The sequence below is a fragment of the Manis javanica genome, chromosome 7 (genome assembly GCF_040802235.1).
Source record: "Manis javanica isolate MJ-LG chromosome 7, MJ_LKY, whole genome shotgun sequence".
NCBI lineage: Eukaryota > Metazoa > Chordata > Mammalia > Pholidota > Manidae > Manis > Manis javanica.
Genome location: NC_133162.1, coordinates 4,264,256 through 4,290,101, shown reverse-complemented (window position 1 = coordinate 4,290,101; position 25,846 = coordinate 4,264,256). Strand labels below are relative to the sequence as shown.

Here is a 25,846-nt window from a genome sequence, read left to right as displayed (position 1 = left end):
TGGATTCGTGAGTTCATTCCACAAACATTTATTATGTGAACCTGGCTCCAAGCCAGTACAGGGCACACAGGAGTGGGCTGACAGGGGCATGGCTACTGTGCACATTCAGGGGACAGCTACCCTTTCTCGTCTTCCATCCTCAGCTTAACTTGTCTAGGCAGGTGAGTGGGAGGCCCTCAGATGGGCCTGGAGGGAAGGCGCACAACTTTCTGACTTCAGGAACAGGACAAGATGGAACATAAAAATGCTCATCTGTGGGTCTGAGGCTGAAGAAAGAAATCTGGGCTTAAAACGATACAGGAGGCATTGGCTCCAAAGTCAGCTCCTGGAAGTTGTGGGGGAGGAGCCTTGTGCTGTTGTTGTCAGAAATGGCTTCCTCTGGAGAAGGGTCTGCGTTTCCTGTACACGGTGGCATGCTGGGCACTAATTCAGTCCAACAGGTACAGTCAGGAAGAATGCTACCATTGGAATTGAGTGACACAGTGGCTGGTAGCCCTGATGTGATGGGTGGAGGCCTTCTCAGATGACAGAGGTGCTAGTTAAGACAGATATTCCCTAAAGTGGAAAAAGCAAGCCACCAGTCAGTCCTTACTACAGGAAGCTCTGTGCCCTGAAGACGGATTCACAAGCAGTCCTCCAAATCACAAATTCCCTTAGTGACAGACACCAAGGACAGGACCGTCCTGTGCAGAAGACCAACAGCCTGAGTGCATGGACCTCATCTCCCCAGTGGAAGCATGTAGCTTCTCAGTCTCATCACGCATCAGTGTTTCCTGAGTGCCAGCCCGGTGCTGGGGACGTGAGGACAGAGAGCCCTGCCTTCCACCTTCTGAGGAAGGACACCGACAGAGGCAGGTGCATTTGGCACCGTGGCGAGGGCCACAGAGACACATGTCAGGGCTTCACCTGGCAAAGTTGAAGGCCATACCTCGGCCCAACTCCTCTGCTCCCAAATTTTGTATCTTTATCACTTTATGGGACCAGGTAGTCCTCTTCATGACCCTGCTGTGGGGTTTCTGAATAAACCATTCAAAGCCACACGATTCTAAGCTCTCTTCCCCTAAACACCCAGGTAGCATTATTTACAGAATTCACTTTTATATTCATGGCAAATATTGTACAAGAACATAAACTAAATTTACGGGACCCCCAGGGGAACTGAGTTCAGGACTAGGGCGAATCCTCTTATGAAGCAGGATGTGGGCGAATCCCAGGCATCACTCTTCTCGCTTTTACACTTCTCAGCTAAGTATCTTCAGTGTTCCGACAGCTCCTGGCTCTCATTTTCTTGATGCCCGCATTGTCGTTATCCTGTTTGCGAAGAAAAAGCTCACACTTAAGTGATTTAAAAGAACAATTTCTGTAACCAAGCCTCCTCTGCAGAAACCCAGATCCTTGTGAGGTGTGATGCAGATCTTTAGTCCTAGAAAATTAATTTTGCGGTAGGAAATGAGTTTTAAGACATAGCCTGTGAAAGTTGCTTTGTGTTTTAAATTACTTATCCTGGGCAGTTTTTAAAATTTAAAGATTTCGTCTTTTGATAGGAAGATTTATTACCTACTAAGTTAATTTTTAAAAAGAAAATTTCCAGACAAATAGGCACATTTCCACAAAATTAAAAAGTGCAAAACAGAAACAGTAAACGCAGACAATCAGGACAGAATCGCTTGGATCCTCTACACACACCACAGGGAGGAAGAGGCTGCTGGCTCCGTTCTGGCTGGGTGACCCGGACCCCCTGCTATGTGCTCTAAACAGAGCTGGGAACGGGAGACTGATCACCCTGACGTTCACAAAATCTAAAAGGAGACAAACGATGACCCGCCTTTCCAGGACTGACACCCTAAAAGCCTTGAGTGTCTTCACTGTACTTTCAGGCAAGCGGTCAGGTGAACGCTGTCCTGCTGGACACTGTTCCCCAACCCGGGAGTCCGTCAGGAGCAGCTCCCTGGGGCGTCGGGCATACGTCAGGAGCAGGGCCCACCAGCGACCTTACCGAGTGATCTCTAACACTGTGGGGAAGGGTCAGAAAAACAAAAGAGAACTAAAAAATCCAGGGCTGAGTCTGGACGCCAATGACCTGAAATAGTTGGATACTCGGGTGCAGCCAACGTTCACAGAATGACTTGTATCAGGAAAAGGTCAAAGGGGACATGTAGAAAGCATGAAGTCCACACTGCAGATGACAACAGAATGGTAGGTGGACAAGCCAAGGAAGGGCTGGGTGGGATACATTGTCTTGCCGACCAACCACCTGCTCGGTAGCTGATCCTTCGTGCCGGGAAGGGTGGCGGGGACGTGCAAGGAGACCCTGGATGAGGACGTGTGCCAGCGTCATCACCACCGTTCCAGCGCACAGTCAACAGACCGCCTCTGCCTTTGTGATGGCGCCAAATCAGACAAACGCACACGCGTATGTGTGGGGGCGGCCACGGCACTGGCATCTTCAGCCTCTCTAACTATGTGCTAAGAAGCCAACTGATGCTGCTCATGAGAAAGGGAAGTGTTGAGCCCATCTTTCTGTCACACCTGCAATCTCAAGCATTCTCCAGGACAGGGACAGTCTAGCCACGCATTATTCAAATGACAGGCAACTCATACGCTGGTCACCTGTGACAGCAGTAGTACTTGTAGTACCATTGGCCTTAGGCGCTCCCTGACTTTGATTCATTCTAGCTTTCCAGAGAAGCCCCTTTGAAAAAGTGGTGCAGACAGGACCACTTTAGAAACTCCTTTGAAATGTTTATGCATTAGTAAGTTTCATTGAGCTAATCTGAAGACACCCGCTGGGATGTGAGTGTGTGGCACGTAACAAGCAGTGAGAAAGTTCTAACTAGATGAAATCCTTGTTCTTCCTGAATGTGTTTTCACAATGTGCATTTACCACTTCAAGTGGAATCCCCAAGAGAGATCCAACTAAACATAGCTACAAAGAGACAAAATACTCGGTTTAGATTCATGCTTTGTACATTAGTGTGACTGGGAATTGGCAACGTGTTATTATATATGAGGTGTTTTGTTTGCTTTTGCAACATGGGGCAAAAATTATATCAAAAGATTCCATGCTCATAAGAAAAAACACGGGATTACTTGCCTTTTTAATATTCTCGGCGCACCTCTTGGCACCCCGAGTCACTCTCCGCTCGGATGCCTCGGATGAGCTCTCCACGGCGGTCTCCTGAGGAGGAGCTGTCCTCTTTCTTAACCTCAGACTCCTGAAGCCTGCGGGTTCTTTTCCTTCTTTCTCCTTCTGATTTCCCCCATGGATTCCCACACTTTCCTCCCCTGCTGCGTTAGGCAAGGACACCTTGAGTCTTTGAGATCTCAGACCCCTTCTGCCCCCATGGGTCTCCTCGGAGCTGCGATTCTTGGCCCCCTCATCTGGGTTCTGTAGCTTCACCTCTTGGGAGGTCTTCATGGACGTCTTCTCATTCCTCTTTACTTTGACCTTTTCTTCTGGTATAAGCAGCTCAGGTCTTTGCTCTTCCACGTTGGTGTTATTCGGGCGTCTGGAGCGCAGGGACATCCCCTACAAATTCCAAGACACCCCCAACATGCCAATAATGAGTAATACCCACCTCAAAATTCAACATGGAGAAAAAAAAAATCAAAAGTAGACGCAAAGGGGAACTCATCTGAAACTTCTACGTTCGTTAATGTTCTAAGATAACGGTGATGTCAGGTAGCCAGGGAAGGGCCTCGTCCTTTGGCTCCTGTAGAAAAACCTTCATCTCTGCTGATAAACCATGAGTGAGGAATTCAGGTTAAGTTTCAGTCACATTGCCTGAATGGCACATATGTCAAATCTGATTAAAACAAGCCTCAAAGGGGCAGTTCAGAAAAATGATTTTCATCAAAATGAATTAGTAAGTGAATTCCTAATCCTTTAAGTGCTAAAGCGGAACAGGAAAATCTCTATGTCTGGAACCTCACCAAACCTCGGTCCACACTGTGGTCCCCTCTCCATCTAAGGCCCACATACTGGCTCTGACTGTTCTGATCCTGGCAGTGTCCTACTCCCACCCAGTTTTCCTGGCTGTGGGGTTTGGACAGCAGGACTGGGCTGCCCAACTTTTCTCTGCACAAAGCTTCTCCCCTTGAGGGTGAACCTAATTCCTTCCGCTCCTGAGAAACTTATTAACCTTTGTTGTAATATTTTGACTATTTCCCTAAGTTAGAATATACACCCCAAAAGGATTCTTTACCACAGCCTGCAGTTATTCACTCAGTTGAATGTAGACCGCCTTGGAAAACAATATCCACACATAAATCCAGGTCCTATATGACTTAGACCAAACCTTACGCCATAAAGAACATCCATCCCAGATGCCATGTAATGATCAGGTCACACCTACCGTCACCTGATCTGGAGAGGTCACGTCCTCCTCTGCTCGTCCCGGTTTTCTCATTTTCATGTGGCTGCTGGGCAGGTCCTCCACAGGTTTGATCCTTTTTTCCAAAATCCTCAAACTTTTCTTGATGACTGGGGCCTCAGGGGGTCTACGACACTCCCGCCGTCTTTTCTGGAGTGGCTTCTCGTCCCTGCTTTCCTGTGGGGCAGTCAGGGTGGGCAGCCTCTTCGTTCCTGTGACACTTCCATCTTCTCCACGTTTCCTCTTGGGAGGCAAGGAGATGCTGCTTTCACTGTGAGGTTTTACAGGGTCTTCCGTGGGTTTTACTTTAAGGGCCCTAAGGGCTCTTCCAGACATTTTCACAGGCCTCCTTCTGTCTGGTGTCTGCCTTGGAGATGGCTCAGTGCTTGCTGCCTCATGTCCCGGCCGCTTGGCACGCTCCGGGCTTTGGATGCGCTCCTTGCGTCCAGGCAGGTCTTCTGGGGCTTGGACCTTTTCCTTACATGTTCTTGGCCTCCTCTTGGTTCCAGTTACGTTTCTTGCACGGTCCTGTTTTGGTTCTGCAGGTTCCTTAAGCAACGTGGCGCCTTTATCACCACCTTGCCGTTCTCTGTGTGAGGCCGTGGCTCCCGCGGGAGTTTGTGCGGGCGTCCTGAGGGCGGGGAGCTCTGCCCGTGCACCCGCTTTCTGGGGAGGTACCTTGAGCTGTCTCTTACTTGTGCGCATGGGGATTGGCTCTGCTTGCAGAGGTTTGCAGGGCTCGTCAGTGGTCTGGTCATTGGCCGTGGGTCCCTCGGCGTGATCTGACGTTCGGAAATGCCCTTTGCAACCGGCCAGGTCTTCCAGGGGCTGGGCCTTTTCCTTACACGCTCTTGGTCGCCTCTTGGTCCTAGTTACATTTTCTTCAGAGCTCAGTTTCTGCCTTGCAGTTTCCCGAAACAGTGGGATGTCTTTACCGTCTCCTCGGGCTTGTCGGCGTGTGGGCTTCCTGAGGGCTGAGAGCTCCTCCCCTAGGTCCGCAGGTGCCCTGAGCCGTCGCTTTCTACTTGTTCGTGTGGTGACTGGCTCTGCTTGCGGGGATGGGCAGAGTATTGCGGAGGTGTGCTCATCGGTCATGGGCCCCTCGGCATGCTCTGGGGTTCGGAAGAGCTCGCTGGGACCAACCGGGTCTTCCAGGAGTCGGGCCTTTCCCTTGCGAGTTCTTGGCCGCCTCTTACTTTCAGTTACATATTCTGCAGGGTCCAGTTTCGGTTCTGGAGCTTCCTCACTCACTGCAGTGGCTCGGTCACCACCTCCTGGTTTTCGGGGGGAGGACGTGGTTCCCCCTGGTGTCTGTGTGGGCTTCTTGAGAGCCGAGAGCTCTTCTACATCCACTTTGCAGGGAGGTGTCCTGAGCCTTCTGCTCAGGCCGGGGCACGTGGTGACCAGCTCTGGTTGTGGAGATGGGCAGGGTATATTAGTGGTGTGCTCATCAGTCACAGGATCCTTAGCATGATCTGGGGTTTGGAAGAGCTCGCTGAGGCCAACTGGGTCTTCCAGGAATTGGGCCTTTCCCTTGGGAGTTGTTGGGTGCCTTTTGGTTCCAGTTACATTCTCTGCAGGGTTCAGGTTCTGCTTTGGAGCTCCCTTAAGCACTTTAACGGCTTCGTCACCACCTCCTGTTTCTTTGTGTAAGTGTGTGGTTTCCCCTGGTGTCCGTGTGGGTGTCCTGAGAGCCGAGAGGTCGTCATGTCCATCCACTTTCTGCAGAGGTGTCCTGAGCCATCCCTTCGTGCTGCTTGGTATGATTGCTGGTTCTGGCTGGGGAGATGTGCAGGGCATTTTGGTGGTCTGGTCATCAGTCATGGGACCCACTGTGTGATCTGGGGTTCGGAAGAGCTCGCTGAGGCCAGCCAGGTCTTCCAGGAGTTGGGCCTTTGCCTTGGGAGTTCTCGGCCTCCTCTTGTGTCCAGTTACATTTCTTGTAGGGCCCTGTTTCTGCTTTGGGGTTCCCTTAAGGAATGTGACGCCTTTATCATCACCTCCCAGTTCTCTGTGTGAGGCTGTGGCTCCGCCAGGTGTCTGTGTGGGCGTCCTGAGGGCCGAGAGCCCTTCCCGCGCACCCACTCTCCCCAGGGGTGTCTGGGGCCCTTTCTTCTTGCTTGTCGGTGTGGTGAGCAGCTCTGCTTGCAGAGATTTGCAGGGCATTTTGGTGGTCTGGTCATCAGTCACAGGTCCCACTGTGTGATCTGGGGTTCGGAAGAGCTCGCTGAGGCCAGCCAGGTCTTCTAGGAATTGGGCCTTTCCCTTGGGAGTTCTCGGGTGCCTTTTGGTTCCAGTTACATTCTCTGCAGGGCCCAGGTTCTGCTTTGGAGCTCCCTTAAGCACTTTGATGGCTTTGTCACCGCCTCCTGTTTCTCTGTGTAAGTGTGTGGTTTCCCCTGGTGTTTGTGTGGGTGTCCTGAGAGCCGAGAGGTCATCATGTGCATCCACTATCTGCAGAGGTGTCCTGAGCCATCCCTTCTTGCTGGTTGGTATGATTGCTGGTTCTGGCTGGGGAGATGTGCAGGGCATTTTGGTGGTCTGGTCATCAGTCACGGGTTCCACTGTGTGATCTGGGGTTCGGAAGAGCTCGCTGAGGCCAGCCAGGTCTTCCAGGAGTTGGGCCTTTGCCTTGGGAGTTCTCGGCCGCCTCTTACGTCCAGTTACATATTCTGCAGGATCCAGTTTTGGTTCTGGAGCTTCCTCACTCACTGCAGTGGCTCGGTCACCACCTCCTGGTTTTTGGGGAGAGGACGTGGTTCCCCCTGGTATCTGTGTGGGCTTCCTGAGAACCGAGAGCTCTTCTACATCCACTTTGCAGGGAGGTGTCCTGAGCCTTCTGCTCAGGCCGGGGCACGTGGTGACCAGCTCTGGTTGTGGAGACGGGCAGGGTATATTAGTGGTGTGCTCATCAGTCACGGGATCCTTGGCATGATCTGGGGTTCGGAAGAGCTCGCTGAGGCCAACCGGGTCTTCCAGGAGTCGGGCCTTTGCCTTGGGAGTTCTCGGCCTCCTCTTGGGCCCAGTTACATTTCCTGTAGGGCCCTGTTTCTGCTTTGGGGTTCCCTTAAGCAATGTGATGCCTTTATCATCACCTCCCGGTTCTCTGTATGAGGCTGTGGCTCCCCCAGGTGTCTTTGTGGGCGTCCTGAGGGCCGAGGGCCCTTCCCGTGCACCCACTCTCCCCAGGGGTGTCTTGGGTGGTGTGTTTGTCCTGGCTGGTGTGCTGATTGGTTCTGGTTTGGGAGATTCACAGTGCAATTTTGTTGTGCTCTTGGCATCCTCTGGTTCCTTGCTGAGACCTGGGGTCTGCAGGGGACTTTGGACGTCCGCCAGGTCCTCCTTGGGGTTTATGTCTCTGAATTGCTGGAGGGCGGTCAGGTCTGCTGTTGGTTCACATTTCCGCTCTGAAGATCTTGATCTCCTCACAGTCATCATCTTTTCAGAGTTCTCTGTCGATTCAATGTCCCTCTTACGTGTCCCAGAGGGCTTTCCTCTCTCCTTCTTCTCCCCCTCTGGCTTCTGTTCTTGCAGAGGAGTTTTCCTCACACATCTTCCTGAGGCCCTCGCCACCATATCAGGTTCTGTTTCTTCTTTCCTGTTCTTACACTCCACCCTTGGCACCTGTGCATTGGGGAGCTGCGCAGACCTTCTGAACTTGTTTGCACTTGATGCCATCTTTGGAGAGGCTGCCTCCAGTCTTGGGGTTCTCATCTCGACGCCTGGTGTTTTACAGACATTCCTGGGGGTCCTCACACTATCTGCGTGGACTCTAATGCTCGGTCGTCTCAAGGGAGGGCTTGCAGAACTTGCATCAGATGGCTCCTTTGGTGCGTTCTGAGTTCTGCGGAACATATTCTCTCCTGTAAGAAATAAACATTCATGATAAATCTGTTCAGTTCACCGTGTTGTGCCAGTTTGGTATTTCATACTCATGAACTACTGTGTAAGAGCTGATAATTCAGCCTCCTATTCACTGACTAAGGATATGAGGCTGCTTAGGTGACCATACATCTGTCCTACATATGAACTGTGCACTTAAGAATATTGTTATTCGGTGATATTCAGTGGGATCATACAGAAATGGTGGTTACGATCTTTTCTAAGAATTCCTGAAGAATTTCTGAAGGCTGCCATGCCATGTCTCAGTCATGTGAACACACACGTTCTTACCGTCACACAGGAGAAAGAACAGTTTCTTCTGTTGAGCACCAGAGCAATAGTGTGGCCTGTGCTCAGTAATACACAGGAAGCACTGCATTTGAATAATCTATGTAAATATATAAGAGACCATCTTTTCTGCTCATGTACCTCTTTATTTGCAATAAATAAAGAGGGCCAAAGTGAACATGGGTCATTTACAGTCACTAAAGGGGCATTCCTTCAGTGTAAGTCACTGAGCACCAAGGCTAGTTCCACGGCTGATTGCAACTTCCCCTAAAAACAATAGAACAGAAAAGCTGGAAACGGCATTTCATCAGAAATATCCACGGTAGAGAAATAATACAGTATCTGTTCTTTAAACTCTACAGTTCCTCTTTAAAACTCAAGGAGTTAGGGGATAAAAGCAAACCAACCCAAATTTTCTGAAGTGCACAGTAGAGGTTTTTCTCCCACTTCAGGGACTTGAAACGCCTTTCCAAGCGAATTCTCTGAATCTGAAGACGTGGTGGGACACACACTAGTTTGCGGTTCCTCTTTCACTGGCGTCTTAAACATGTCGGTTAGCCCTGTTACGTGAAAATGTTGGAAAAGCAGTTAGCACATCACTCACACATGCCGGCCCGCATGTGCTCACACTCCAGCCCTCACCTACAACAAAGGAAATGTGGAAAGTGAACCACAGACCACAGCCTGGACCTGCTGGAGAAGCGAGAGAGGATCTCATAGGAGAGGGTGATGCGTGGATACTGGGCTCATTCGCTACAAGAGGGCACTGGGAGGTCTGAATCATCTCCCCTCTCCTCTGCCCTGCTTCTTGGAAAGAAAGTCAGTTGGAAGAGGTCGATGTCTATTCTTCCAAAGTCCCCCCCACTGTGAGCCCTGGCTAGGGGGCTGAGACTGGCCCTCGGTGCCTCCCCTCCAGGCACCCGGAACCCTAGTGCCCTCCTGCTGCCTCCAGAAGTCCCGGGCTCTACAGTTCTGGTTTTTATGGACAAATAAAATGCCCCCAACTTTTTTTAAAGTACATGGGTTGCCCATTTTTAGTGTTGTCAAATACGAATGTTACCATCTTTTCTTCTTAACACCAAAAAGAAGTGTCAACATATTCTCACAAAAAGAGACCGTTATGGCATTTTAAATGAAGATTTGTTCTGAAAAACTCACCATGTCCCCGTTCTCACTTTTCTCACTCTGCCGCGATGGATCAAACCCTCTCCGTCTGACACCCTTTTACACACTGTGTGGGGAAGCCTGGCCCTTCCATATCTCATCCTTCCGGCCTTACTTAAAATACCCAAGACTCGGTCTTCAACACGCACTGACATTTCGCCATGAAAGTTACTCGAACCAAGGGGTGGACATTGTGACCCTCTGGGAAAGTGTTTTGAAGGAAAGCTGAGAAAAATCCACTGTCCCAGCTACTGAGTATTAACTTCGACTAGTTTTATGTCCAGAACATATCTGAGGATTTGTTTTCAATACTTCAGGATGTATATACTAGTAACCCACACATGAATGTAATCAACAAGGATAAACAGATACAGAAATAACTGCATGTTGGGTGGTGGACGCTCACAACTGTTTTACCTCGTAGAACATGTTATCACAACTGGCTACCACTCTTCCATATTTTTGTGTTTTTTCTTTTTTAAACTAAATGTACTGATCCATTTGTGATTCTCAGAGAGTCCCTTATATGGGTTATACAGTGGAGAACTCTCATTTTAAAATCTGCTGGGAAATAAAAACAAGATTTCACCTAGTTCACTGCAGCATTATTCACAACAGCCAAGACATGGAAGCAGCCTAAGTGTCCATCAAGGGATGAATGGATAAAAATGCTGTGGTATCTGTATGCACCATGGAATATTATTCAGCTGTTAAAAAAAGAATGAAATCTTGCCACTTGTGACCCCATGGATGGACCTTGAAGGCATGATGCTAAGTGAAATAAGTCTGACAGAGAAAAACAAGTACTGTATGCTCTCACTTTTATGTGCAATCTAAACAAACAAACAAACAAACAAACCACCCAACTCAGAAAAGAGATCATATTTGTAGATACCAGAAGTGGGGGAATAGGAGGAGAAGGAGTTGCAAGAAGGTGGTCAACGTACAAACTTCCAGTTACAAGCCCAGTAAGTACTAGGAATGTAGGGTCCTGCACGATGGTTAGAGTTCACACCGCCGCATGGCATACATACGGGAAAGCTGCTACGACAGCAGATCCTAAGAGCTCTCATCACAAGGAGAAAATGGTTTTTCTTTTTCTTGTATCCCTGTAAGATCATGGATGTTAACTAAACCTATTGTGGCAATCATTTCACAAAATATGTAAACCAAACTGCCACACTGTTCACCTTAACTTACACAGTGATGGATGTCAATTATTTCTCAACAGAGTGGAAAAAAGAAAGGTTCCCCCTAAAGGATTCAAGTCTCATCTCCCTCCAGAAGCATTCCAGGTGGGAACCACTGGCCAAACTACGTGGCATAAAATCCAACCCTGGGTTCGGCCATGGTTATCATCAGCATAACCATAAACAAGTCCCCTCTTGTACTGAGAGGCAACGTCGGCTCAATCGTTAATGCTTACAGAAACCTTTTCAGTCCTTGGTTTCCAGAAATGGTTCAGCTTCATGGAAGGAAAGGAAATCTTGAAACAACAAAACATTGCTGAAACCATTTGCTGCATCTCTGGAGAACCTGGTAGCGCAGATGCAGGGAAAGGGCACTTATAACAGCCCCGCAGCTTTCTCCCCGTAAACAGCCTCTAGTTGTCTACAGCTAAGCTGCTCCCCAAGGTAAAAGTGAGCAGGTGTCCTTCACACCTGCTCATGCAGGACTCCCAATCCCCAAACTGCTGGGGGCCTGTCTTTGTTCTCCAGCCCAGCTTTCTCTTCCTCGAACATGATGTGTGAGTTACCAGTATGTACACCACGAAGCACTGAAAACAAATCCTCTGAAGTATTTTTAGGATGAAACTGATAGAAGGTGACTCAGGGCAGATGCACAAACGCAGCACCCATTCACACCCTCACATGGGGAGGGTGAGAGGGGCTATGGTTTACAAGCACCAAGGCTATATTTTTACCTGAAAGATCCTCATTGAAGTCCATCTTTTTGTTGAACACAAAGTTGTTCAGCATTCTGTAGGGCCGAGCAGGCATGTGTACTTTTTCAATGTGAGCTTTCCCTATCACTATGGTGCAAGGAGAGTTCGCATGACCTGTACTAAATTGATTGTGAACGCTGCCAGTAGGCCTCTGGAAAAACAAAAAAATAGGATGAACCAAACGTCAAAGCATAAATCCACACTTAATGTCATCTTACCTAATTTTACATGTAAAAGAGCAATCGCGATGGAACACCGACCGACCTTTGGAGTACTGACTCGTCTTTGCCTTTTGTTCAGCTGTCTCTGGGGACCCTGCTTCCCAACTTTAGGCTGTGATTGTTTGGCACCAAGTTTTACCACATCTGCCCACGATTTGGCCACTGTCAAGGGAAAATGTTGAAACTTAACAAAAGTAGCACGAACAAGGAAACTAACCTTCAAGTGGATTTGTTAGTACAGCACCAACCAATCAAATTAGCTTCAGAAGCGCCGCTCCTTCTCCTGGAATAAACCATCTGTAAGATGTTGCGTTGGCTTCGATCGATGGACGTTCTCTTTGAAGGCAAGTTGCTGCTCCTCCTCCCTCCCTTCTTAGGTGCCTCTGTGGGATGAGGGGACTTGCTGGTGGAGATAGAAGGTGCCATGCAGGACCTACGGCGTTGGCCGTTGGCAGCTGGCGTTTCCATAGGGTTCCCAGCTGGAGAGCTCATAAATGCCTTCTGTGCGGTCACTTCCACAGGGCTTTCTGAGGAACCCTCTTTTCCTGAGGGTTGAGGCTGTTCCTGACAAGATTTAAATGCTCGTAAGGAAACTTAACAGAAAGATGACATCTATGTAGTGAAAGTGAAAACCCTACCCAGTAAAGAATTTCAACTATTTAAGTCTTAAAGTACCAAAAGCTTCCACCGCTGTCTGTCAAGGGTAAGGTAGAGATGGAAGTCTGTCCCCTCGTTTGAGGAAAAAGAAAGGGAGACAAGGCAGCCAACCAGTGTTAATTGGGGAATTTCAGGTGGAAAGATGGAAGGAGCCTTCTGAGGAGTGAGGCGAATGCTCTGGTTTGAATACAAGGAACCTGTGGGACTCTCTGTCTGGTCTACATGGAAGGAGGGCAGCTCCCTTCTGGGAGCCAGTATAACCCAGGAGGGAGCGCAGATATGCCTCACATGCCGTTTGGGATGACAAGAGATTCCAGACTGCCCAGGCCCTCTGAGGAAGGTGCTCTACGGGGCCGCACCTTTCCAGAGATCTAAAACCAGGACATCGGAGCCTAGGGCAGGTGAATGCAAGTTCTAAGGAGCTGATGGTGAAAATCATACATGTGTTGCCATTCAGGAGTTTCCATTTTCCCTTATAATTCTAAGAGAAAAACAAAAATAAAAACCGTATGGGTATGTGTTGTAATATCTCCAGATTCTTTTCAATGGTCAGTGACTAAAATTTTTGCTTTTGAATTGAGATTGAGCGGAATTGAAATTGAATGTTGAATTGGTAGTAGCTAAAATTTTTAAATAGAAATTTACAGATTTTACTGGAACCTCCACGTGATCACTGAGCCCTAAGTGTGGTCAGCAGGAGGCCTCTGCAGGAAAAGGCCGAGTCCTGAGACCTCACCTGCGCTGGGCCACTACAGAACCCAGGTGGTTGCTTTCCAACACCCAAGGGAATGAGCTAGCGTGTACACTTTTCTTAGCTTTCACTTTTTTATTGGAAAGAACAATGTACCAAGAATGTGAGTTGGCGGATAGGAGTAAGAACCCTGTCTGTTGGACATACCTTGATGATTTTCTTCAGGACCGGTGGGGTGAGGGTTACCAGAGACTTTCTTTTCTTTGGTGTTTCTCCTCTTTTGAGAGGTGTATTCGGAGGTAAGTTTTCATCAAATAGTTCAGGCCTCAGATGACCGCCGAAGGAGACCCGCCTTCTCTTCAGGGCCATCCCCTCAATCTTACCTAAAGTGACGAATACGAACAGGCAGAGGAATGAACGACCACACCGATACTCGTGACTTCTTGCAAATCGCTGTTGAAGACAAGCCAATTGTAAAATTCACTGAAACGGACCCTCACAGCTCAGCCTCACTGCCTCGGAATGTTGAGGAAGGTGAAGCTCTGTCAAGAGCTCGTGAAAGATCCGGGGTAAACCTCTCGTCAGAACATCAAGTCCCTACTTGGCAGAAGAAAGATTTTCTTAAAATGTTGAAAACTTCTCTGTGGACATAGCTTAATACAGGGACTGGCCTGAGTCAGCGGCTCTGGGCCTCACCCAGCCTAGGGAGCAGGGCTCACCAACTCGGAAACTTAGTGAGCCCCAGTCCCGCTACGCATCCTGATGAACCACTGGCCAACATAAATCCTTTGTTAAATGGTGTGTCCCCCCCTTATGACACCCATGGGGATGTGTGGCTGATGTACGCAGGTGTGATCTTAGAGAGCCGGTGCCTCCACATAGGGGCCCCAATCAGAGCCCAGAGACCCTGAAAAGGGTCAGAGGATGGCCAGGACCTTCACGCCGACCGGAGGCCCTGTGTCTGCCACTTGCGGTATGACATTAGGTTGTCAGTTTCTCCACTTGCAAAAGGGACATAACAGGCATACTCTTCCCACAGGCTCTCCTACGGCCTGCGATGTGCGTTGTCTATGATGTTGAACGTGGCCTGGCACATAAACCCATGGGTACAGTTCAGTGTTTTGTAAGAAACTGTTTGCAGGAGACCTGATCACAGAGGATCAACATCTGGAGGCCACGCTGTGCTAGACAATGTCCAGGGGATTTGCACTTAACCTGCAGGATCCAGACTCACAGGGTACAGGTGCTTACAGTTCAGAATGAAACCTTATGTTCATTCTATTTTGTTGTAGATGTACTAGGAGAACCAGATGTTGGACCACCCATCTCATTAGGTCCCCTAACACCCTGCACTGCCTGTCTCTCCTCGCTGAGATTCTCTTCAATATGAAGCCACACGAGGTCACAGTGTAACTGCCTCATTATTTATTGCACCCTTAGAGCCTGACAGATTCTCTACCGCAGAGCAAGTCATTACTGATAAAGGAAAGTCTCATTAATTCATATCTAGAGACAAGGTAAATGGGAACTTTGGGGGGAGGATAAGGTAAAGTTAAATAAACTTACTACTGGCATCACCAAAGTTGCCGACATCAGCAGAACTAAGGCCGGGTGATGCAGCGCACAGCCGTCCAGCTGGGGGCCCCGGCCTCTCAGGCTGAGCGGCAGAATCATCATCTTCAATCTTCTTTTCAACCTGAACGACCAGTGGAGCTAAAATCGTTTGACTCTGAATGTCCATTTCTGTAGTAAGAATGCCAACATTGGTAGAAATACTCTGCTTCCTTTCGGAAAAGAGTTTTTCTGGTGTATTTCCAAAATTATCAGTCTTTTCAGTTTTAGTGGGTGTTTGGTTTCTAGTTAAGAATTTTGTAGGAGTAAATATTTTATTATCTGCCCTGGAGCCTCCGCTTTGGTCGGGACTCACAGAGGCCCTTCTGCTGACGGCACTGAGGTCTTCCCGCCGACGTTTTCGTGAGGAATTCTGCTGTGAAAGCTGAACTGGGCTGTTAGGTTTCGGCGTCTTGGCGAGGGAAGTGCCAGGGCTCCCAATCAACCTGGGCCTCTGAGAAGGCTTCTCCTCTCTGCTGTCTGCCTCAGCCCAGCTACTTCCTTCTCCCGAAGCAGGGTCTGCCTTAACTTGGATGCTTCGACTAGATCTCCGTCTGGATTTAAGTGAGACCGGTAGCTGTGTCTCACCCTGTAAACCACCAGCATTTTCTTGCTCGGCTGTGTGACGACTCTTTGATCCTGACCTCCTACGATTCTGTTGAACATTCTCTTTTTCTAATTTCACATCCAACTCTTCCTTCAATGACTCATAAAGCTTCCTAAAGGGAGATTTATTTTTTTCACTATTCTCAAGACACTGTGTACAGGGAAAAGACTTCAGTGCTCCATCACAGTTCACTAATGCTACACTGGAATCTTCTTCAAAATCCCCAGCAATGGGGTCCATTCTATGTCTGTGATTACCTCCAGGAAGTTTGGATGAATGAACAGCATTAAGTGTTTTCCCTGCAGCAAGATCTTCTGGGCCACCTGAGTCAGTCCCGGCTGCTCTGACATTCTTGGCATGGACCAGAGGCCTTCCTGAGATGTTCGCTTCAGTGAGTTTTGAATGGGCATTGGAATCTTGAACTTTCCCCTCTTGGCAATGAGTTATGAAATAAGAAACAGAAGTTCAAGATTTTCTCAAGGAAATTTGCAGTATACAAATTTCAAAACTGTTGCAAATTGTCTTATAACCTAGTTTTTCACTTAGCTTACAAATTACTTAATACCCCAAATATATAACAACATTATTCTGATACTCAGTATTATGATCCAAAAAAATAAATCACATCAGCCTCCTAAAGCCCATGGGAGACATCAAATGCTATTTAATCTGCTCAGAATTAAGCCCACAAATGAATGAGACTATGTATTTAGGTGTGGACTCTCCAAAGAGCATGGGGTGCCCTGTACCTCACTTGGGAAAGCAGTTAACTCAGGTGTACGCCTGTGTGTGTCATGTTAAATAACAACCTCGTAGCTTCTGAGAGCCCAGGTGTGGAACACCGCTGTGTCTTCCTCGGCATAAGGCCACACAGAGAACTGATCTTGCCAGATCCCAAACAGAACCCGAAACCACTAACCAGCGTCAGAAGAGAAGCTGGATCTTGAGTCCTCACGCCTTGGTTCCTGTGAATTGGCAAAAGAAAAACTGCACTTCAGGGGCCTTTTCAAAGTCATATTTAGGAAAGTATTCCTGCTACCAATGATCGTCATCAAACTGTCCTTATAGGAATTTCAGAGTGTGAATGAGCTTAAGACATTCGGGGATTAGTGCTCACAAAATGAGGATGTCTTAGCTCCTTTAAAAATATATAGTGATAAGACAAGACACAAACTTAAAAGTTTAAAGAATTGTTAAAATTGAACCTCAGAGAGTTGTTATAACCTCCGTCTTTCTCATGATAGGAAAGAAAAGCAAAAGCTGAAAGTAGCCGTCACCTACACCCGGGGTCTGCGAGCTTGCCAAAGGCACGGCATTATTCACTTTATACTCAGTCTCATCAGAAATCAGCTACAGGCCAGTGTAAAGTGAGGCCCACCTAGCACATGTGCTCTGGGAGGGCAGATGCTCAGGGTGCATCTGGGGCCCACATGTTAAGGCAAAAGCAATTCACACCCATCTGCAGCCTCAGAGCAGATGAATCAGAGCCCATACTGCCACTTGGCCCCGTGAACAGTGCACACAACCTCTCACAGGGAATGTTTTAGGGGGTGAGAAACAGGGTAACACACCCATCAGATATAAGAGCTCAAGATTGTTTCAAAAGAGGAAATATACATCCTAATGGGAGAGAATCCAATTATTTGTTTATCCTTGCAGAAACTGATATGTTATTTGGGGAAAACAATGAATTATTGGTGGGGAGGAGCACAAAATATATCCAAAAGTAAGTCACCTTATTTCTTTTACCAATTTCACATTTCTTGGCATCTAACATTGCTTTTTCAACTTCCCATGTGAGGGATCAGTTTCTCATTTCTAATTTGATGTTGACCAAGAATCTTATGACTAAACAATAAAAATGAATTAAAATTAAAAATATGTACAAAATAGAGGACTGTTCAAGTGTACTTATTCAACAGCCATGAAGATCGCTGTCTGACCACTATGACTTGTTCTAAGTATTCATTTTCAATACTTCATCGCAGCCCAGATGACAACAGTTCACAGACCACTGAGACCACTTATCTAACGTATAAATTCAAAATTTTTTGGCTGGTTTCCTTACACCCACTAATGAAGTGGGCATAATGCCTCAAAAGCTAGCTTTCCCCCAGCGCTGATGAGCAGCAGGCTCCACATTATGTCACTCGCCCAAGGAAGGAGCAGAGCTCCTGAGGTCAAAGTGCCTGTGGCTGACTTCAGGGGCACCTATGACAAGCCTCCTGAGCCAGTGAATTGCCTCCTGGTTATAGGAGACTGGCTTGGGCGGCTTCGTAAACAATAAGACAGAAATTCTCAGCATTTACCTTAACCCTTCTAAGTCCTACAAAATCTCCAAGGATGGGCCCAGAATGCATTTCGGCTTGGAATCCATTTTGGGCGCGGATAAACACAAGTAACTGGATTCTCTCCTTTGAGGCCGGCAGTCCCTCTCCTCCGGTGGCACAGGACACCCTGTCAGAACTGAAGCACCTCTGGTGCTCACGACGCCGACGTGATTATTTCAGACAAATTAAGGGGGACGAGCACACTGACAGGGAGCCGTGGCAGGCCACTGGGCCACGCAGCTCCTGAATTTCAGGTCTGCGCTGGGGCTGTCCTGCCCAAAGGCTTGCAAGAAGGCCAGACCATGAGACAGTCTCGGAGCTTTTTGGGCCAAAAGTGTAAGACCTACTTAGTACCTTCATTGTGAGTAATAGAGGGAGTCTGGTTTTAAATTATCCTAATATGTTTAAGTCAAGTTGCTTTAATATCTTAGTTACTTTTCCCTGCTATAACCACAAAGCCGTCCCCCCTCACGAGAAACCATTCATCAAATTGTCTCTAAATGACTTCGTATCAACACCCAGAAGACTAGAGCACAAAGCTGGCACCATCCCCCCTCACCTGTTTGTGTCTTTGTCCTGAAAATTCACTTGACTTGCTTCCATTCTGATGACTTTCATTTTCATACCTAAAGTGCAGAGAATGAGAGACACATATTCAGATTAAAGATCTGGAACAGATGCTAAAGCTTCCAGATCTGATTAGTGTCCAACGAGCAGGGAACAAATTCACATCTTGTTCAAGGTATTACCTTATTCATGGACACATATTTAGAGTTAGGAAAGTGTTTTTACACTAAAAACTTAGATAAATTGCCTAAGTTTCTTCTGGAAGGTTGTTGGCAGAGGGTGGGGACCCAGATTTATTTCTGAACCCTGACCAGAGAATATGATTCAACAGTGTCCCTGAGTACCTCGTATGTGCAAAGTCATCACATACGAGAGCAAAACTGGGTCTCTGCTAGTTTACGTTCATGGAAATCATCTGATGGCAGGGAAGGTCAAGCAGGAGGCCCAGTGGCATCCGAAGCCTCCATCACTCTGTGATGTCACTTATGGCAGGGCACCTACAGAGTTCAACCGCAGATCGCTCTGCTCGCCTTAGCTTCCCGCTTATTGCCTCTATATCCGCACAGGGACAGGCACCTGTCAGAAGTGTGTATGTGTATTTAGTAAGATACAAAGTCGTTCTAACAGACCTCAGGTATCACTTCACAGAACAGCTTTTATCCTGCATGCTGAACTTGGGTACCACAGTAAGGTGGTCTGATTTGAGTTTAGATGCCACCTAAGAGCTGAAGCAGCCTGGCACCTGGAATGACTTCACATGGTAGCAGAGCTCTGGATCAAGTCCCTCTTCTTAAGCTCCATTTCCTACTCTGTGTTGGAGGTCTTAGTCTTCTCTGTTCTTGATCTGAACAGAATCTCAGTTTGCAGAAATCGTCCCAGTCTCCATTCCACATCAAGTTCACATCACATTCCACATCAACTTCCTGCTTGAAAGTCTCTATTCCATAAAAATACCCTCTAAAAATGAAGTCAAATTCACAGAAAGCACAGTAAAAGAAATGACCAGGATATTTAAACGGGACTTTAGGAAATATCTACTTAATACAAATGAAGACAGTAATGAAAGTAGCATTGCATTTAGCAGGATGGGTGAAAAAAATAATTCAACTATATATTGTCTGTAAGAGACACAATTTAAATTCAGAGACACAAATATGATACAAAGTATAAGGATGGGAGAAAATAAACCATGCAAACAGCAACAGGAAAGAGCTGGAGCGCTACACTAACGGCCAACAAAATAGACCTTAAGACAAAAATTGTTCACAGAGGCCAAGCACACTCTGTAATGATAAAAGGGCCAATTCAGCCAGCAGAGAAATCACTTACAAACAAAACAGCACAGTGTGAAACAGTTGGTTCCAAGAGATAATCTAAACCTTAAGGAGTCAGAAAAGTTGAAAGTAATGGGATAGAAACCAATGACAGTAAGCAATCACCAGAGAAGATTACTAAGGTACAGGGCATTTCCAAATGATAAATGACAGCACCTCGTCTAACTGAAGGAGGTAACTCTAAACTGAAACACACAGTATAGCTCGAAAATACAGAAAGCAAAAACTGACAGAGCTAGGCAACGAAAAGAAAAAAAATTCCTCAATGGACAACTTCAACTTACCTACCTGAGCAACCAGGAATCGGGGAAAAGGACTGTGATTCTAAAAGTTACGAATTCGAAACTAATGGACCTTTCTAGATGGAGCACTGCACCCAGTAGCTGTAGAACACATATTCTATTCAAACACTTTTCAAACCAGGACTAACTAATAAAATTTAGCCATATCTGATCATAAAGCAGGCACTGACCCCTTCCAAAAGCTGGAAATTACTCATTGTCCATCCAGAATGAATAAATTCTACATAACTGGGTATATAATTGTGTATATTATCTGAATGAAACTTATGCAGCAAGAAGGAACAGAGTGGGACATCTATGCTATAAATCTCACAACTGTAAGAGCAGAAAAGTCAGTTACTAACACATACTTCATTATTTCCAATTTATGGATTTAATGAAGACAGACAAAACCACAGTGGTTAGAGATGCATGCTTAGGTAAGCAAAACTCCAAAGACTTTTACACTATCAGAAAAGCCACACTAATGGTTTACTTGGTGAGGGGAGGAAGTGATTAGAAGAGGCATGAAAGAAGCTTCTGGAAATGTTTATGGCTTGGGTAGTGCATTAGTTTGCTAGGGTTGCCATAACAAAGTGCCACACAGTGGGTGGCTTCAGCAACAACAAAGTTATTTTCTCACAGTTCTGGAGACTGACGTCCAAGATCAAGGTGTCGGCACGGTTGGGCTCCTCTGGGCCTCTCTGCTGCTCTTCAGGTGGCCAGCCCTCCAAGCACCTGCTCCCCTGGCTTCTCTGTGTCCTAATCCCTTCTTATAAGGACACCGGATTGGATTAGGACCCACCCTAAAGACCTCACTTTGATTTAATCCTCTCCTTAAAGGCCGCGTCTCCACACGCAGTCCTATTCTGGGGCACCGCGGCTTAGGGCTTCTACATGACATCGGACGAGCTCATTCAGTCCGTAATAGGTGATGATAACAAAGGCATCTACGTCATGGTAAGTTGAGCTCTGCGTCTCGTTTTGTATCTTTCTCTATGAGTGCATTATACTCTAAAAGAACTAAAACTGTATGCAGCATCACGACATGCACAAAAAAACTAAATCCCGTTAGGATCTGGTCACAGTTCTTTGGCACATTTACACGCACTCAGCCCCTTGAACTGGAACACATCAGCCCCACTGTTATTCCTTCCAGATCCACAGATTTTAGATGAAACGTTAGTGTCGAGAAGGACACCCACAAACACTTTGACGTTCACCAGCGTTAAGGTCCACAGAGATCTATGAGGCTAGTTTCCTAGGCATCAGAAGGTCCGTTAATTCTCAGACCAATTTGTTTTTACCTGAAAGACCGATCGACAATGGTGATCACATCTCCATGTTTTAGTTGTACAGGTTCATCAATAGCAGATCCATTTACTTGTGTTGGATTTGTGGAGCTTAAGTTAAACAATATTGCCTATAAGTATAAGAAAGGAGAAGAATACGTAACAAATGAACAGATAAAAAGTGAAATGAACAGTTTTAAAATAGACTTCCAAAAACTCACTTACCTCCAGTCCATGGATTTCAATTTTACAATGCTGTTTTGACACTACAGGAAGTTGGATACGGATGTCACATTCGATACCCCTTAATTGAAAAGAATTCAGATTTCTTAGGTTGCTGAAATTTTCTTTAAAAATTACACCAAACTTTCAAAATTAAACAGTATTTGATCATGTATTTTGATTTGTAAATGGAATGACATAAAAAATAATAAACTGGATCAACAGAGGTGAGGCTCAGAACCTCACCCCCCCTGCTTTGAGAGAAATCTTCTGCATCCGTGGATGTCTTGCTGCCCTTGTCTAGCCTGGATTAATACTTAGTCCATAGGCACACACCTGATCATCTGATCATCTATATTTGCCTTCTTACAGCACTAAACTATGTTTTCTACCTTTATCTTGCATCTACCTACCACTTCAGCATTTTATTAAAAATAAAAATAATAATAATAATAGGAGAAATGTGGGATCAACATATAAATCAAGTACAAAAATCAAATGAATATTCATATTTGACCTGATGGTTTATAGGTCATATTGCATGATCAAAACCAAAAGTTTCTGTGATGAATGCCCTTGTACTGTTCACCATGTAAGAATTTATTCACTCTGTAAGAATTCGTTCACCATGTAAGAACTTGTTCGTTATGCTTCAGAAGATTGGAGACTGACGAGAATTAGGCTTGAGATGGATTAATGATTGTACATTGAGCATTGACCCCCCTGTACTGAATTTTATTGTTGTTAACAACCATTTGATCAATAAATATGAGAGATGCCCTCTCAAAAAAAAAAAAAAATAATAATAATAATAATAAACTGGGCAATGTAAATAATCCTTGCATTTTGAGAACAATTTTTATAAGTATTGTGTAAGTAACTATCTTAAGTCCTGAAAATTTACAGTACAGTCTATCCTTGAACAACATGTGTTTGAAGTGCATAGGTCCATTTATGCACAGATTTTTTTTCAGTAAATATACTGGAAAATTTGCAGGGGATTTGCAACAATTTGAAAAAAACCTTTTTTCTTTAGCTTACTTTATTCTAAGAATACAGTATATAATACATAAACATACAAAATGTATTAATCAACTGTGTATCTTATCAGTAAGTCTTTCAGTCGACAGTAGGCTATCAATTAAGTTTTGAGGGAGCCAAAATTTATATGTGGACTTTGAACTGCGTGGGCTCAGCATCCCCAACCCTGGCTGTGTGCAAGGGTCAGCCATTTTAGGGATAGTTACAATAGAAAACATTAGAATATAAAACTGAACTATCTTTTACTGAAATAGCTACGCTTATAAGACCCAAATGAAACAGTACTTTATATTAGTGTGGGGAATAACAATTATTTTTAATACTCTGTGCTGCTTTTCCTAAAAAAAAAAGGTTTATGTATGTTTATTTTGTAATGCTATGTACTTTCAAAGGTTCCATCATTACCAAAATTGCTGTATTTTATGCTAGCACCTCTCTGTGCCTGTTTCTTCATATATAAAGAGAATTCCATCAGCACCCCTACCCTGTTGTTCAAATAAATGGGTTATACGTGTCTGCCATTTGCATGCAGAAATTCTCATTACTTGTGAGCTTTTGTTGTTTTAAAACCACACTGCCTTAGCTAACAGATTCACAAGTCTCCCATCATTAAAAGTACTCACCTGCAATCAACAAAGAGCCCTATTAGAGTCAACTCTTCCCACACAAAGAACACCAGCAGGAAACAGCAAAAGAGAATTTTCCCAAAGCAACAAAGAAGCTAATCAAAGAGGTCCTTATTGAGTCTCCCTGGCTGTCTGGTGTTCCATATACTCTCGTCTCTGCTCTCAGCGCGAACCTCTGGAGTCCAAGAATATGTCTTCCTACCATGTCATATGGCCAAATAATGACGAATGGGTTTCTAAGTTATAAAATCTTGCATAAAAAACTGCCATTTGATACTGAAAGATGTGTTTATTTTTTCTTTGAAGAGAAAAGAAGCTGTGGAAACTGAACAAGTGACTTTACACCGAAGTGGAGAACTTGCTTTTTAAGTATCAGAATGTTTCAACAAAATAGAGTGAGAGTCTCTCATTAGAACTGAGAATTTGTTTGGCAGGAAACTGCCAAGTAGAATCACTGTAGACGAGCGGCTCTCGAGCTCAGCTCAAGTTTTAGGCCACATCATTCTTTACAGTGGGGGGCTGACCTGTACATAGCAGGACGTTAGCAGCATCCCTGGGCCTCTGCTAACCGATGCCCGCGACATGAGCCTCCCAAACTGTAACACAGAGAAATGTCTCCTGGTGGGCACATTGGCCCTGGGCTGAGAACCACTGCTATCTATGATTCCAAATTCAGCCCATGTTTCTACTGGCCACTTACCAGAGTGCTAAATATTGACCACCTCTTATTTGCCAGACCTTACCAGGCACTGAATACATAATTATTAACTTGGCAATTCCTGTCCTTGGAGAGTTTAGCAGGGGGACAGACAAACCAGGTGTGGTGTTAGGAGACAAGAATAGCTAGCATTCATTAGAGGCTTCTTTCCAGGTCACGTTTATACTGACATCTGAGAGTTGGAAAGGCATCACTTACATAGGACAGAGAGAACATTCCAGTCACAAAGCTCAAACTGGCCAAAAGCACCAAGCTGAGCAAGAGCTCAAAATGTCTGCGGTGGGTTGGGACATGGTAGGGATGGGTCCGTAGGACGGGGTGTGGGTGGAAAGGACTGGAGTCCCACCCACCACATGGGGCTCACAGAGAGGTGACCTGCTGTTTGTCTAAAAAGTCACGTTAGAAAACAGAGGCCAGTGATGAAAAATTCTGTCTGTTATACAGGGACCACAGTTCCCACCAACACCAACACAGGAAACACAGGAAGCCCACAAGCGAGAAGCACTCAGCACACTGGCAGGAAGGCTTTCCCTCCTAAGACCAACAAGCCATATCCAAAGCCACCTGCATTTGCTCTGTAGCGTCCCCCCCAGCCAGGCCCCCAACCAAGGAATGCCAGGTGTGAACGGTTTTCAGGTGAACACAGTGGTCTTTAAAAGACTGCTTGAAGTGAATCAGGACTTTAGAGTCATCGACATTTTTTTTCCATTTAAAGATTGTTATCAAGTCAATTTAGAAATGTCTGACTAACAAAACACTTCATTCTTAATAGCTATAATATTGTTTTCAAAATTTGTTCCTAATAAATAGCATGTCAAGTTGACAATACACAGGGATGACATCGGGGGCAGTGTGAGGGCAGGGACCATTCCCGGGGCCCCGTTTCCCGTGGGTTAGCTTGTGATCAGGAATATGAGATCTTTTAAACTGGACAGTCTGCCCGCGCAGGGCTCACCTTCCAAACAAGCAGGTGCTAAGGCTCAGAGGAAAGTGGTGGCCGTCGACCCCGCTCCTTCTGATGGTGACGAGGTGTGCTGGAGGGCCCATTTTCTAAACAAGATGTGGAGCAAATCCGTATAGGAAGGCTCGGCATCAAAAGGTCTGCTGAAGCTGACTTCAAAGCAGCTCTTCTAATTCAGGAGCACCACTGAATAGAACAGAAACAAAATGCGGATAAGGGTTGTCACTGAAAGCAAAGAGCTAAGAACTCACTTGTAAGTGACCGACGTGGACTTAATTCACCATGCCCTGCCGCCGGCCGCCCCTCGCCCCGGGCTGCTCACAAACTCTGCGCCCCCGAAGACCTGCGGCCAGACGCGCGCACCAGGTCACGTCTCCCGGGAGTTCCTACGGAGACCACGAGCTCAGGCCCTGGATGAGCCCGGCCCAGACCCCGCTTCCCCCGCAAGTCCCCTCGAGGCCGGGAGGGGTCCCCGCAGCCCTGACCCCGAGGTGCCCCGGCCGCCGCTCACCCAGGACGAGTCGCCTGCACGCCACCGGTGGCTCCACTGCTTGTCGAGGCGCCCGAGTCTGCTCCGGAGGAGCTGGCAACGCGCCCGCCGCGCCCCCTGCCCGCCCGCGCGCCAGGGACAGGGGCTCCGCCCGCTGGCCCGAGCCCACTCCTCCCGGCCGCGGAACCCGCTCCCCCCGCTGTCGCCCTCGCCAGTGAGCGGGTGGCCCGGCCCAGCTACGTCCCCGACCTCCCCAGCGTAGGACGCTCCGGCGCGGAAAGCTGCCCGCCGCGCCTCCTGATTCAAATGAAAACAGCAATTCAAATTTGGCGCTTAGCGCTGCGATTGGACGCGGTGGCGCTGCGGCAGCCCAATAGGGAGGGGCGAGGGCGGGGCTAGCAAGGAGGACCGGTTCCTAGCGGCCTGGCGGGCTCCCGGGCACCTGCGGAAAGCGGCGCCCAGCGGCCTCACCCCGCAGATGCACACAGGGTGGAAATGCAGGAGGTCCCACCCCCGCGAAACCCTTCGTGCCTCCCTTTAAGGAC

The 25,846-nt window shown here is 46.9% G+C and overlaps 1 protein-coding gene across 2 annotated transcripts; it reads right to left on the bottom strand.

The window, feature by feature from the left end:
• On the bottom strand, positions 1-25,594 carry MKI67 (marker of proliferation Ki-67). 2 transcript variants are annotated; one of them, XM_073240123.1, is made up of 15 exons: positions 25,323-25,594; positions 24,806-24,997; positions 21,469-21,547; positions 21,259-21,374; positions 18,329-18,395; positions 16,359-16,404; positions 14,788-15,870; positions 13,429-13,604; positions 12,122-12,437; positions 11,917-12,035; positions 11,632-11,803; positions 8,951-9,103; positions 4,356-8,236; positions 3,095-3,529; positions 1-555 (listed from the first exon to the last, which is right to left on the bottom strand). In XM_073240123.1, exons 2-15 carry the CDS (start codon positions 24,895-24,897, stop codon positions 520-522), a joined length of 6,771 nt encoding a protein of 2,256 aa, XP_073096224.1. In that variant the 5' UTR covers positions 24,898-24,997; positions 25,323-25,594; the 3' UTR covers positions 1-519. The 2 variants fall into 2 exon arrangements, with proteins under 2 accessions (XP_073096224.1, XP_073096223.1); XM_073240122.1 differs by having other exon boundaries at positions 1-1,311; positions 25,323-25,593.
• Positions 25,595-25,846: the final 252 nt, after the last annotated feature.

Bases quoted from the DNA above. Each gene is read 5' to 3' on its own strand.
- MKI67 (XM_073240122.1), bottom strand. From the start codon at position 24,897: ATGGGCCCTCCAGCACACCTCGTCACCATCAGAAGGAGCGGGGTCGAC. The intron at 16,405-18,328 runs GTGAGGGGGGAT...GCCAATTCACAG, and splicing joins CAGGACAAAGACACAAACAG to GAACCAAGGCGTGAGGACTC. The intron at 3,530-4,355 runs GTAGGTGTGACC...TGGAATTTGTAG, and splicing joins CCTCTCCAGATCAGGTGACG to GGGATGTCCCTGCGCTCCAG.